General features: G+C 40.9%; 2 protein-coding genes across 2 annotated transcripts in view; one reads left to right on the forward strand and one right to left on the reverse strand.

The window, feature by feature from the left end:
- The window catches only part of PPIP5K2 (diphosphoinositol pentakisphosphate kinase 2), a 66,362-nt gene extending 54,750 nt beyond the window's left edge, over positions 1-11,612 (reverse strand). The window contains exon 1 of the mRNA XM_062019510.1: positions 11,506-11,612. The gene's annotated coding sequence lies outside the window, so the exon portion shown is untranslated. The remainder of the gene's footprint in view (positions 1-11,505) is intronic.
- GIN1 (gypsy retrotransposon integrase 1) lies at positions 5,712-12,159 on the forward strand. Its single transcript, XM_062019520.1, is given in 10 exon segments — positions 5,712-5,751; positions 5,754-5,846; positions 6,715-6,908; positions 8,000-8,267; positions 8,270-8,298; positions 9,017-9,205; positions 9,302-9,469; positions 9,862-10,150; positions 11,449-11,677; positions 11,679-12,159. Coding segments are annotated over 10 exon segments (1,569 nt in total). The 3' UTR covers positions 11,749-12,159.
- Positions 12,160-15,087: the final 2,928 nt, after the last annotated feature.

Below are 15,087 nucleotides of genomic sequence, written 5' to 3' on the forward strand. Positions count from 1 at the left end.
GTTTATTTGCTCGCGCCTGTGGAGCTGCACTGCTGTCATCTGATGCACACCTTCCGGCCTGACCGAGGCCTGCTTCAGGGCTGATGACACCGCCGCCGGTTGGGCCGTGTCAGGCTTAAGGGTGGGGACATCTTAAGAGCTAAAGGTGTTCTGAGTGTCAGTCGAGAGTGTCTCAGGCTATCTTACCTACAGGGTCCTGGAAGTACTGTGGTTGAAAAAGATGTATTGAACTCTCCATGGAGAATTCTGTTTCTGGTAGGAATTGCAGATAGAGGTAGGGGAAGTGTTTGAAAGCTCAGCTCAAAAAAAAAAAAAAAATCAGTTTTGCAGTTCAGAGTGTGATTGGTAGGGGAGACTGGTGGGTGAAATAGGCATTGGAAAGTAAAACCTCTGGCTAAGACACCAAAGTAAAAAAAGCCATAGTTATATGGAAATTTCATTCTCTTTGCCAAAATACTGTCCTTTAATGTAAAGCAGTGTATTCTTTTTCACCTTCAAAGTTATTCAGAATTGATTATTGATTGTAAAAGTTTCAACTTTTTACAAGTTACCAAATACATTATACATATCAATAGAGATAGCATAAGAGTTACCTGAAGTAATGTAGTTTAGTCTAAGTAAAAAAAACCAAAAACCAAAACAAAACCAGATGGTTTTTAAATTTGTTGGTTCTGATTTATTTGGTTCTTTTTTTTTTTTTTTTTTAAGATAGACCAATGTGGTAGTTTGACCCTGGCTCGATGCCAGGTGCCCACCACACTACTCTATCACCCACCTCCTCAACAAGACAAGGAAGGGGAGAAAATAAGATGAGAGTGTCATAGGTTGAGATAAAGAAGCAGCAAAGCCACGTGCGCAAGAAGTGAAGCAAAAGCAAAGAAAGCTATTACTCTCTACTTCCCCATGAGCAGCAATGTCCGGCCACCTCCCAAGAAGCAGGCGTTCGATACGTTTAACAGTTGCTTTTGGAAGGCCAAAAGTGAATCTTGCCCCAACTTCCTGCTTCTCTCCCCCAGTTTATATTACTGAGCTGATGTCATATGGTATTGAATATCTCCTTGGTCAGCTGTTCTGGCCGTGGTCCCTGTTATAAGTTGCTTTTCAGAGAGGTATCATTCAATCCATTTCATGGTGACAAACTTCAATTCAGAACAACTGAATTGGGACCTACCGAGTATGGGGGCGGTCGGATGACTTCCCTTCTAATGTGAAATAGGCCTCCCCTATTGGTGCCAGGTTCCTAAAATCGTATTCCCCAAGTCTTTCCTATAGACCAACCAGAATCCCCCGACTGAGACACGTTCACATATCTATACCAACACGTTTTCTCATCTCCTAAAACTGACCCTTGGTAGGCATGCTTTGGTGGGTCACATCCCGGGGGTCTCCAGTCTACTTGTAAAAATCTATCCTGTGTCTCAGTATGCCAATCAGAGGCTATGGTTTCACATCCCCAGTATGCACAATAATAATGGTCAGGCCAGTTACAATAGGACTTTCCCGGGTTAGATGCTGGACACATGTAAAAGGCCTTGTATTTGGCTTGTTCATTCCACAGTTGCAGGTCCCCCCACCAATCTCCCATAATCAGGGAACTTAAATTAACCCTGAAGGAGGATGCTTCTGGTGTTTCAATAGATTGAACCACTTCTGACTTCGGATTGGATCAAAGACCACTTGTAAGGCTCATGTGGATTACGATTCTCTTCATCCACATGTACTAAGATAGTTAACCACCCTGTTAGCCAAATAACAACATACCACCCCCTGATAATGGGTGGGGCCTTTATTGAATAAAATGGTAGTTTTTCACCCCACATTCTTTTAGGTGCAGCGCTTTTGCCCTTCTTAGAGGTAGGCTTGGGATCTTAGGATTCCCAATTTGAGGCTTTGAGAGACTGTACCCCACTCCCAGTACACCTCTGCCTCCTTCACCTACTCTGTTGCTTAGAGCAGTGAGGTTTATGATCTTCTCGGCAGCAGTCGTAATCTTCAGGGTTATTCTCTGTCCCCTTATAGACCTCTTTCCTTTTGCCTTTTCCTCCAGCACCCACGGGGTGCCTGAAACACTGGCTTTCACATCCAGGTCTCGGTTCTACGGGCCTTCTGCGTATAAAGCATCCTTTTAAAAACTTAAATTACAACCCCCACTCGAATCAGATTGTTTTATAATCGTTTAAGCTATTTCTATTCCACGATCTATTACTTTAAAATAGGTATTACAGCCCCACCGATTATCTTACACCTTTCTGATGATTACAATTTAAACATTAAACTCTAATGTTTTACAAAAAGGAAATTACTCCACTCCACTAATCAGTCAACATATTTCTTTTTACACAGATTAAGCTTCAGTTCTCCTGGGACCTCCACAACTTCCCACTGATCTTGGGAAACCGGTCCTTTCACTCTACTCGCATGTGTCCATCCCCGCTCAGCAGTTTGGATGACTGTCTCTGTAGTAAATAAGACAAGAAAAGGACCCTCCCGTCGGGGGTTAAAGGTGATTCTTTCCAGGTTCTTATCAAGACTTTATCCCCAGGATTAATTGTGTAGATAGCAATATCTAAAGGTGGTCTCTGTACCACCATTCCCTTCTTTCTTAATTCATTCTCTCTTCGACGTTTCAGTGATATAGTCCTGTAAGCCAATTCCCGTCCTCCTGGGACTCGTTCTCTCAATTGTTGTTTATTTACCTTTTTGCAAATTATACAATCTCCTAGAATCCTTTTTGCTATATTATAAATCCCTATACACATATATTTTGTGGCAAACTGATCTACAAGAGCCTGTACTCCCCAGTGAGTTTTTCAGTGAAATTCTTTCATCACCCTCCAGGCTACAACCTTTGGAAGGACTTCTCTCCCATCTGCGAGTTCCCATTTTCCTTCTTTGTTTCTTGTTCCTATCTGTTCTAGTTTTTCTTTCTCCTGAGTTGTAAATACCAACTCTCTTTTATTTATAATATCAATTTCAGTTCCAGTTTCCTTTGGAACTTCTGTCAAGGGTAATAAGGCGGCTCGCCTAGCCTCCTCATCAGCTAAATTATTTCCCCTTATTTCATTCATTACCCCTTTTTGATGTCCTTTTACGTGTACTATTGCAATTTGAACTGGCCCCCTCAAGGCTCCTAATGTCTGTTTAGTAAGGGATTCATGTACCAATCCCCTTTCTTGGGAATTTATAAGTCCTCTTTCTTCCCAAATTTTCCCAGAAGTGTGTGCCACCTCGAAGGCATATTTCAAATCTGTAAAAATGGTCCCTTTTTTCCCCTTTAATAATACTAAAGCTCGAAGGAGTGCATATAATTGACAAGCCTGAGCTGACCAAGTTTTGTCTAACGAACCAGACTCAACCACCTTAAGGGTTCTCCCATCTATTATAGCATAGCCTGATCTCTGTTTCCCATCTATTACATGAGAAGACCTATCAACAAACAATTTTTCTCCCTCTGACAACTCTTCTTCCTCTAAATCCTCTCGTATTTTGGTTTGATGTTCTATACACTGGATACAATCGTGAGACAAGATGTCACTTGGTTTCCCATACAGAAACTGAGCTGCATTTTGTAGGCTAGTAGTTTCTATTTCAAATTTTGGGGAATGGATTAATATGCCCTCATATTTTAGGAGCCTCGCATCAGTTATCCACTTTTCCACCTTCTCTTGTAATACCCCTCGGATGTTGTGGGGGGTAAATACCCTCAATTCCCCTCCAAAAGTAATTTTGTTAGCTTCTTCCACCAAAAGAGCTACTGCAACAATTGCCTGTAAACATGTGGGCCATCCACGGCTCACAGGATCCAATAATTTTGAGATATACCCCACGGGTTTCTTCTTCCCAGCCCATTTGTGGGTTAATACTCCAAAGGCAGCGCCTTCTTCAGCGTTTACAAACAAATAAAAAGGTTTTCTAACATCAGGCAGACTAAGCACAGGAGCATTAACTAAATCTGCCTTCAGATTTTCTAATCTCATCTTCCTCAGTCCATTTAACTAACCCATCCCGAGTGAGTTTCTGGTACAAAAATTTTACCTTTTTGCTAAAATTTTCAGTCCACTGTCGACAATATCCTAGCAAGCCCAAAAGCTGTCTCACTTGTCTCTTACGTTTTGGAGCCTGCAATGACAGTATCCCATTTACTCGGTCTGGGTCTAACTTTTTACTTCCCTTGATAAGCCAGTGTCCTAGGTATTTTACCTTCTCTTCAGTAAACTGTAATTTAGATTTAGACACTTTTAGTCCCTGTAGACTCAGAAAATTCAGTAACTTAATACTTTCTTGTCTAACAGCTTTCTCTTCTTTCCCTGCTAACAATAAATCATCCACATATTGAACCAAAACAACTCCTTTGCTTAGTTCATAATTTCTTAAAATTTGTTCCAATGCTTGTCGAAAGAGATTGGGGGACTCTGTAAATCGCTGTGGTAATACAGTCCATCTCAACTGTTGTTTTCTATGGGTGTCAGGATCTTCACATTCAAAAGCAAAATAATCCCTGCACTCCTCTTTCAGGGGACATGCCCAAAAGGCATCCTTAAGGTCTATCACACTATACCACTGGTACTCTGGACTCAGTTGACTCAATAAGGTGTGCAGGTTAGCTACCACAGGGAACCTAGTAATAGTTCTCTTGTTTATCTTCCGGAGGTCATGCACTAATCTATAATCCCCATCAGATTTCTTTACTGGTAATATGGGAGTATTGTAAGGGGACATACAGGGCTCAAGTAGTCCCTTAGATATCAATCGTTCTATTTCCGGTTTTAGCCCTTGCCTACCGTCTTGTGATAGAGGGTATTGTTTTACCCTTACTGGCAATTCAGGGTTTTTAATAACCACTTCAAAGGGTTCTGTATCTAATTTCCCAACAGTTTCAGGAGTATACCAAACCTCTGGGTTAATCTTATCCTCATCCTCTACAGTCAAGGGACATAGTTTCACAATAATCTCTCTATTGTCTACCTCTAGGTTTATTCCTAAATCTATAATCAAATCCCTCCCTACTAAATTGTAATCAGCCTCTGGAACTAACAAAAAGGATCCTTCAGCATATTTTTGTTCAGATTCTATCAGTACCTCCTTCACAAGAGGTACTTTAAATGGTTCCCCTTTTGCCCCTACTACTTGTATTTTCTCTGAAGATATCTTACACCCCTGGGGCAATCGCTGGATTGTAGATCTCTCAGCCCCAGAGTCCACTAGAAATTCTACTTCCTGACGCTGAGGACCTAACTTCAGTTTTATCAAGGGCTCGGTTCCTCCTGTGGTCCTCAACAAATAGAGCTCCTGACCCCCCTATTCTTCCTTAAACATCCATTCATCCTGGAATCGCCTTCTACAGTTCCTTTTTAGGTGTCCTTTCTGTTTACAATAAAAACATTCCATCGTCCTTTGATTCCTTTTTTTCTGATGAATGCACCTGTCTCCCAGGCTTTTGTTTCCCTTTCTCATTGCCTTGGACTACTGCCAGAGTCCCTTTCTGCCCCTCCCGAATGGCTGCCACTAAAAGGTCTAGTTTGCTTTCTCTCGGCTTCCTCCTCTCTCCTCACATATACTTTTTGTGCCTCCCTCAGTAATTCATCTAGCCCTTTTTCTTTCCAGTCTTCTAATTGTTCTAGTTTCTTTTTGATATCTACCAGTAAAAGCTGGATATATGCTCCTCTGACAGTTGCCTTATCTGAAATACTGTGTATTTTGTTCAGGTTTTGATGGTTCTTAGTGGAAAAAATGGTGGCCTCCACCTGAAACAGCATACTACAAACGAACAGGAGAGTATCATCCCTCAACATTATCAGGTGAAAGAAGTGGAATCAGGAGAGCAGCCAAAAAATTTATTTTCAAAGGTAGAAACATTCTCTTAAACTAACCTGAACATAGATGCTTAGGTGAAGATTTGCTAATGAAAAAGAAAAAAGTATGTGTCGCTCTGTGCTGTAGTGTGATTTTGATACACCTTCTCTGTGAAACAAACATAACCCTTAACTATAATCCTAAACCATGCTTAACCCTTGTTAATAAGTAACAGGATGTTTACAGGAACAGGAACTCAGTCTGCTTTAGTCCTTTCCAGGAGGCATGGATATCTCTCTCCAAAAACCCAAGTGTGTTCTAGAAGCTGCAGAAACACAGCTATTGCGATCTGTAATTCAGAGTGCAGAAAGGGACAGGCAGCTGTAGACAAGGAACACTGGGTCTGACCTGGAGGACACTGCATGTACCTGGGCAGAAGTGCTGCCACAGCCTTTCCCTCTGTCACCTTAGAGCCTCCCAGCCCTTCCCAGCTTTATTGCATCCCTGCAAGGAGGTTTGTTGTCTGCTGTGTGCCCTATCAATACCATCAAACCTTCCAAGTCCATGCAGAGAGAAAGCGGGGAGGAGTTAAATCTGAGAACAGGAATATGAGGTTGCTGGCAGGTAGATGCTAAGTCTCATAACACGTGCCTCCGTGTCACAACCCTGGCATCAGCCTGTGTTTCAGTTTGATTTCCTGTTTGCATTCTGACTTGCCCTTATAAAACCTTATGTTCAGATTAATAGGTGAATGGCTGTCTCTTTGGAGGAAATAAAGATTTGTAAACAGAAAGTTACATTTAAACAGAAGCAAACTGAAGTTGATTTAATAAATTCTGTACAAAATCATGCCCCATAGTTTAGCAAACTGAACCAAAGACAAGGCACTTATATAATTTGCTGGTACTTTTCTTCTTTCAGAGAATAAATTGTTCTGTGTTGGAAAAGACAGAAAACAAATGCGCCTGGTAATTGTTTCAGATGAGGAGAAGAAAAAGGTGCTTGAGAGATGCCACGAAAATGCTGCTGGTACTCATCATGGCATATCAAGAACACTAACTTTGGTGGAATCTAGTTACTGTTGGACTTCTGTAACAAATGATGTCAAGCAGTGGGTATGGGCTTATAGCTGCAGGATCTATTTTTTAGTGTAATCATTAAAAATGTATTTTGTATTCATGTGACCTTAACACAGCATGCACCCACAGCAGTTCATCATGAGGAAATGTAAGCTTACAATGAAATCATAAGTGGTCATCTTGGAAGACCATAATGTTTCTTTTTTCTTACACTACTGACCACATGGCTTGCAAACTGCTGTATGTTACCTAGTGATGGGGAGACATACTGACTTTTAAGTATGCAGAACATACATGGTCTTTCAGAGTGATTTCTTTTGCAAGGACTTGTATGTCTTTGTTAGGACACAGTGTACCATCCCAAGGATCTGTGGCCAGAGTAGCTGCTGGCAGATGAGAGTATGAAAATGGTGCCTCTGCCTTACAGTTAGGCGTGTTCAGGAAATAATTCAACAAATCAATGTCTGGGAAAGTTCCTTCTCTTTCACACAAAGATACATGGATACAATCCCTGTGCAGAATGTAATCCTTGAGGAAACTGTATGGCCAAATTATTGTTGCTGTCAACTTGCTACATAACCCAAGTACTTTGGGTTCATGTGCAATTGTAACTTGAATTGAAAATGAGCCTCTGCTTTCAAGTCAGATGTGGACAAATGGGCTGTGTCCTGTAGATAAAGATGATCCGTCTTATATATGGAAGATTGTGTATACTGTCAATGTTTATCAGCCACAGCATACATGGTGGAACCAAAAGGAGAATGATTTGAACATTCAGTCCTGGCTGCTTCTTACTTCCTTCAGTATTTTCAGATGGTAATAGATATTAAAACTTGTTGACTTGAAAGAGCACAGTGCTTTCAGGACGGAGAGGATTTAGCTACATATTTCTACACGTGTCCTTCTCTCTGCCTTTCATTGTTGTTTGGTTTGGTTTTGGTTTTATGCTGGGGCTGAAAAAAATCTAAGGTAGAAAATGATAAGATGATAAAAGGATCTTGTTTTGAATTGTCTGGTCTGACTTAAGAGGAATAGAATACTGGAGATGTGTGATGCTGATGGTATTCTTAAACCTTCACTGTAACTTTTCTTTTTTATAAAGTCTTCCTTTTTTTTTTTTGCGCTAGGTGTATGCTTACTGGCATTGCCAAGTGGCAAAAAATACAACCACCACAGCACCCAAACCACACCCTATCAAAGCAGAAGACCCGTGGACAGCAGTCGCTATAGACCTAATGGGACCTTTTAATCTTACCAACAGAGGCCACAAGTACAACATAATTATGACAGATTTGTTTACAAGGTGGACTGTTATCCTGCCACTTCCTGACACTTCGGCACCTGAAATTGCTAAGGCAATCATAAATGTGTTTTTCTTACATGGGCTACCTCAAAAAATGATCAAGGGAAGGAGCTTGTTTATCAGGTAAGTTTTCACAGGGTTGGTTGATTTGTTGGGTTTTTTTTCCCAAGAAAAAAAGACATTTTCCTCTGTATAAAATTAGAATTTTAGACCATTCTTGAGAAAGACAGTAAATATTTTTTCTTTACTATTAAAAACAAAAATGAAGTTAGCACATACAGAAAATGATAAACCAATTATTTGTAATTGTAACATTGCTGTCATTGTTTAAGCCATATGTTTCCCAGGATTTTGATCTTTGGATAAAGAACAAAGCAAAATGATTTCTGGTCAGTTATAGCACAGATTTTGTCATTCAATTGAACTGGCACAGACTTTTCACGCTCTGTATTTTATTCATCCATGTTGTGCAGTTGAGCAGATAGTTAAGGGTACTTTTGACATTGGCCTGTAGTGATGATGAAGAACTTTCTATACTTTTATCCTCACAGAGATGATGAAATCATGAGACTGTGTTATGGCAGAAATGACAAACTGAGTTAGCAGTAAGTAGCAATGTGTTTAGAAACCATAAATTATTTTCTCCTAATCTATACTAATTCCTTTAGCTCTCCGTCTCAACCTTGGACTGTTTGGTGGGAATATGTATGCTAGACTCTTGCTCAGTCGCCATCATATCAACAACAGGGGTGAAAAACTGAGTTTGTTTACTTGAACTGTGGTAGCGAGAGGGGAAACGTTCAGACATTCAGTAATTACATTCTTTTTTTTTCTGTTGAAGATAAATGACGAACTGTTTGCACTGTTTGGAATTAAACAAATTGTATTGTCATATCCTCAGATAGATGACATAAATGAAAGAACATGCAAGGCAATCAAAGCTTTCCTTAACAAATACTGCACCAACCATCCAAATTATTGGGATGAACATTTGTTTGCTATTGCCTATGCTTTCAATTTGACAAATCTGGTATGTGAAGGTTTTTTCTCTTTTGACAGAAGTCCTCCAAAATATCTGTAAGGCTGTATGCTAAATTCACTTGCTTTTTGCTTCCCATATAAATAGGAGCCAGATCAGAACACCCCCTGTTTCCAAATGTTTAATCGTAACCCACATGATGTTGAGTCAACAAATGTTTGTGTGGAAGGAGAATACTGTACGTTAGGGAAAATACTTGAAGCAACTGAAAAAGCTAGTCAAGCACTGGAAGAAGTGAGAACCTCAAATTGCCAGGTAAAAGTTAGATATTAAAATATTACTAGTAAGTAGACTGAAGGCAAGAGGGGAAGTCTTGAAGTGTAAATTGCAAATAAAGCAATGTGGGATTTTGTGTGGGTTTTTTGGGGGGGTTGTGTGGTTTTTTTGCTTCTTTTTTTTCTTTTACTTCTGTTCCCTAGATTCCAGTACAAAAATTGTCATACATTTTTGGAGAAAGTGACGTTCAGAAGAGACTAGTTTCCAAGAGATTCATATCTGAAGGGCTGTGTAACTATGGAAGCTGAAAAGCATTGCCAATGTACTATTAATTTCGGAAGATATTATGTACCTGCATTGTTAACCAATGTTATGAAAATACATGATTACTTTTGTAAAAAGAAATGTAATTCGCATGTGTCTTTCTGCAGGAGGAGAAAATCACTTCAGATGAACAAAAAATCAGAAACAAAATCGCTGTCAAAAGGAAGACAAAGCCATTAAATACCCTTCGGCTTGAAGTTGGCCATGAAGTTCTCAGGCAGAGAAAAAAATGGTGGAAAGATGGTAGTTTCCAGTCAGAATGGGTTGGTCTTTGTATTATAGATTATATAACAGATAACGACAGTGCAATATTAAGAGATGCCACAGGAACCAGGTTGAAAAGACCCATCAAGATATCTCACCTCAGGCCATACATAAGAGAGTCCCATGAACAAGGTGTGTGTGTTTGTATATTTTAGATATACATATCATTTTTGATTTGGGGTTTTTTACACTTTTCTGTTGTGTCTTGGTGTTTGGTTAGGTTATCAGAGTGAGCAAGTATCATTCGCTCACCAGTGTGAATTAAACTAACACTGGGTAATGTAATAATTGCAGTTTTCAGTAAGGAGAACAGTGAGTGTGTCTTCAAACCCATGTGGAGCATAGACCAGGGCTAATGAATCATGTTCAAAGTCTGTTTAAAAATAGCTTCCATTAAAGTTCCTTCTTAATTGTAGGTTGACCCTGTTTATGCTGGCTGGTGAAAATAATGCTAGAAGTATTAACCAGCTGAACCGTATTTACATTTTCTCACTGTTTCTGTTTTGATAGAGACAGCTTTCACATGTATTTTGCTTGTGCAATGGAAACTAATTTTTTATTGCTTAGTGTGATTAGTGCAGATAGCGCATGTTTAGGCTTTTTTTTTTTTCCAACAAGAAGAGAGTGTCCTCTAAAACCTTAAAACAGAAAGACTGCATCAGAGAACCATTTTTTTGAGAGTTTATTTTAAATTGTATTAGTGAGGAACTTAATATGTTTCTTTTACCAGAGCAAGTCAAATTGTCGTGCTCTGCAGGAAGGACTGCAATAAATTTGCGATGACTTAGGTAACCAACTGTCACTCTTACTTTCACCAATTCAGTGTGTCCTTCCACACTGCTGCTCTGTTAATCAAACAGTGGCAGCTGTCACTCTTCTGTTGATTCTGTCTTTAGGCCTCAGCAGGCATTTTGAAGAAAATGAATACTCACTCTTTAGAAGACCTCTGTCAGACACTGTAACCACACATTGGTGAAAAGCTCTATAGTACTATACTGTAGTAATTGTCACTGTTGTCAATTAAATTCTTAAATTCTATAAAACTCTTCTATTTATTTTTTTACTTTGTAAAATAGCCTGTTGTTTTGCACTAGTATTTCCCAGCAAGGGCTTGGAGGAGCCACATTTCTCTGTATGTGTATATAAAATGGAAGGATACTCATGTCTGTTTATTTAAGGTGCCTATGACAAATGTCAAGCAGGTCATTCACCTAGCAAGGAAAAACTCTTAATGTGGAGCATTGCAAGCATTATTTAGTGAATTTAATGAGGCATCCAACCATTCAGTGCTCACGTGAAATTAGGAGACTGCTGTCACTCAAGTGTTCTTGTCCTCTAATGGAAACTCTTTTGAAAAGTAAGTGAGCACCTCACTAAAATTTTAAGTGTGACTTGAAGGATCTACTTTAATGGCTACCTTTCTTTTACAGACAACCATTATTTTTTACAAGCTGCGGTAGTTGTTGACCATGACTACATTGGCTTACCTGAAAGATCCCATAATCCAGGTCAAGGCCACCAAGACTCAGTTGCAAAAGGGGAAATAAATGCCCACACAAAGGCTATCATGTCTGCTGTACAAGTGCCACATACGTCCTGCAAAGACCAAGAATCAACAGATGGTAAACATCAGTCTCAACTGACAGAAGATCATTGCATTGAATGCTGCAGAACCAGAGCGCTGGCCTTCACCTAGTTGGACACTTCACACCAAGACAGAGGATACTTAAGCATAGTGTCATACCAGACTTCACTAACAAGAGTTTGGAGTTCTGTGTCCGACTGGAAAAAAAAAAAAAGTTATAGCTCCAAATTTCTTAGACAAATTTACTTTCCTATTTTGTGAATGAGAGCACTGCAGTTGTAACCCGGTTAATATGTGTCGGGATCACACATTGGAAGGGACCTTGAAAGATCATCTAGTCCAACCCCCCTGCCAGAGTAGGACTACCTAGACTAGGTCACACAGGAACTCATCCAGGTGGGTTTTGAATATCTCCTGAGAAGGAGATTCAACAGCCCATCTGGGTAGCCCGTTCCAGTGCCCCATCACTCTCACAGTGAAGAAATTCTTGTATTTCTTTGGAAACTCTTATGTTCCAGTTTATACCTGTTTCCCCTTGTCCTGTCATTGGCTATCATTGAGAAGAGCCTGGGTCCATCCTCCTTGACACCTGCTCTTTATGTATTTGTAAACATTAATGAGGTCACCCCTCAGTGTCCTCCAAGCTGAAGAGCGCCAGCTCCTTTAGCCTTTCATTGTAAGGCAGATGCTCCACTCCATCATCTTTGTGGCCCTACACTGAACTCTCTCCAGCAGCTCCCTGTCCTTGAACTGAGAGGCCCAGAACTGGACACAATATTCCAGATGTGGTCTAATGAGGGCAGAGTAGAGGGTGAGGAGAACTTCTCTCGACCTGCTAACCACAGCCCTTCTATTACACCCCAGGATGCCATTGGGCTTCTGGGCCACAAGGGCACATTGCTGGCTCATGCCCATCCTGCAGTCCACCAGGACTGCCAGAACCCTATCAACATATGCAATTCTCTAACACTTCATTCCCCAACCTGTACTGGTACATGGAGTTCTTCTTCCCCAGATGCAAGACTCTACACTTGGCCTTGTTGAATGTCATTAGATTTCTGTCTGCCCGACCCTCCATCATGTCCAATTCTCGTCAAATGACAGCACAGCTATCTGGTGTGTCACCCATCCCCCTCAGTTTCATCAGCAGACTTGCTGACAGTGCCCTCTGTTCCCTCATCAAGGTCATTAATAAATACATTAAACAGTACTGTTACCAGCACCGACCCCTGAGGGACTCTGGTAGACACAGGCCTCCAACTAGACCCTGCCCCATTGACCACCACTTTCTGCCCTCTTCCCTTAAACCAGTTAACAATCTACCTCACTACCTGATCATCCAGCCTACACTCTCAGTTTTGCTGCCAGGATGCTGTGGGAGACAGTGTCAAATGCTTTGCTGAAGTCAAGATAAGCCACATCCACTGTTATTATCATCTATCCACCTGGTTATATCTTCATAAAAGGCTACCAGGTTGGTCAGACATGACTTCCCTTTGGTAAAATCACGTTGACTGCTCCCAGTGACCCTCTTGTCTTTTAAATGCCTGGAGACAGCACCCAGGGTAAGTTTTTCCATTACCTTTCCAGGGATGGAGGTGAGGCTTACTGGTCTGTAGTTACCTGGCTCCTCCTTCTTGTCCTTTTTGAAGACTGGAGTCACATTTGCCTTCCTCCAGTCCTCAGGCACCTCTCCTCCATGACTTACTGAAGATGATGGATAGTGGTTCAGCAATGACTTCCTCCAGCTCCCTCAGCACCCATGGGTGCATCCCATCAAGGCCAATGGATTTATGTACATCCAGATTGCTCAACTGATCCTTAACCCAGTCCTCACCAACCAGACAAAACTGCTTTAACCTGACTTCCTCTGGAGTCTGGGGCTCCTGCAGACAGTATCCAGCAGTATAGACAGAGGCAAAGGCGGCATTCAGTAACTCTACCTTCTCTGTATCCTCTGTCACCAGGGCACTCGCCTCATTCAACAGTGGGCCTATATTGCCTCTAGTGTTAGTTTTATCTGCAATGGATTTGAAGAAGTCCATTTTGTCATCCTTGACCTCCCTTGCAAGGTGCAAGTCCAACGAGGCTTTAGCTTTTCTAGTTGCCTCCCTACAGCCTCTGATGACAGCTTTGTGTTCATCCCAAGTGGTCTTCCCTTACTTCCATGATCTATAGACTCTTTTCTTCCACTTGAGTTTGCCCAATAGTTCCCTATTTAACCATGCAGGTCTCCTGGCTCCCTTTCTTCATTTCCCAAGCTTGGAAAAAGTGATCCTTGAATAGAGACCAACTGTCTTGGGCTCCTTTAACTTCTAGTACCCTGTCCCATGGGATATCCCCTATCTATTGCTTGAAAATGCCAAAGCTGGCCCTGCTAAAGTCCAGGGATGGGATCCTGCTTGGTATTCTGTCCTACTGCACAAGATCCTGATCCTGAACTCCACCATCACAAGATCCTTGCTGTCAGAATGTGTTTGCATCCTCTCATCCTTGCTACCGAATGTTGTATGATTTGTAACACAAGTGGAGGAAAATGCTATTTGTTAAGACTGTTCAGTTAATCTTGTGTGACAAGACATGGTCATCAGTGTCTATTAGGTATCTGATTCATACAAAAGTTTTTACCTCATGTATAGTGTGTCTTTGATATCATGGGCCATAAGTTGTATTAGAAAAGAGCTTAGCACTATGACAACATTCTGTTTTAACATTCAAATGAAAAATACTGAAAGCATTTTGTATCTTCTGGGAGTATTATATATATGCTTTTTCTCTACTGATACTTTTTCAGAAAGTGAGGCAGCTGGGGATGTTGGCTTAGCCAAACACATGCAAGCAGAGAAGCCAGTCTCTGTTAGCTACTGTTACCCCTGGGCTATGCTGTCACCTGAGGACAGCTGACCTTTACAGTCTGCAGTTAAGGAAGTAAAGAACTGGGCTTGGGGAAACACATTTGTCTTGTTTAAAAAAATGCCAGGAAATCCTGTCAGGCTAGTTCCAGCAGAAATAAAACCCCATTTATAAATATAGCATAACTAGTAATTGTAAGTAATGGCCTTATTTTAATTTCATATTTCCCTCCCAGCCATGACCACTGTAATTTTTTCCCTGGAGCAGTAATTTAAAAACAATCATTTGTGTCTTGTGTGCCAGAGGTGCTGGATGTTCATGTCATGGCAGCCTACATTGCTCCCATCATGGTTCTGAACAGCTCAGGCTCTTTGAGGCAGCCCCTCCTCCATGCATACCTTTGTTTCTTCCGCTGTGATTACTGCTTGTCTCCTGTGAAGATGGATTTGTTATACTGTTAGATATGCTGTGTGTTTGCACATGTATGCAATATATGTAGGGGAGAGAAATGACAATTACTGTGTGGGATAAAATTAGAGAATAAAGGAGCTGTCTGCAAAGTTCCTTTCTGCTTTGTTAGGTGCAAAGTAAAACCAGTCCTTTTTACTTCAACTGATCAATTCCATATTTG

Source organism: Colius striatus, chromosome Z (genome assembly GCF_028858725.1).
Source record: "Colius striatus isolate bColStr4 chromosome Z, bColStr4.1.hap1, whole genome shotgun sequence".
Taxonomy (NCBI): Eukaryota; Metazoa; Chordata; class Aves; order Coliiformes; family Coliidae; genus Colius; species Colius striatus.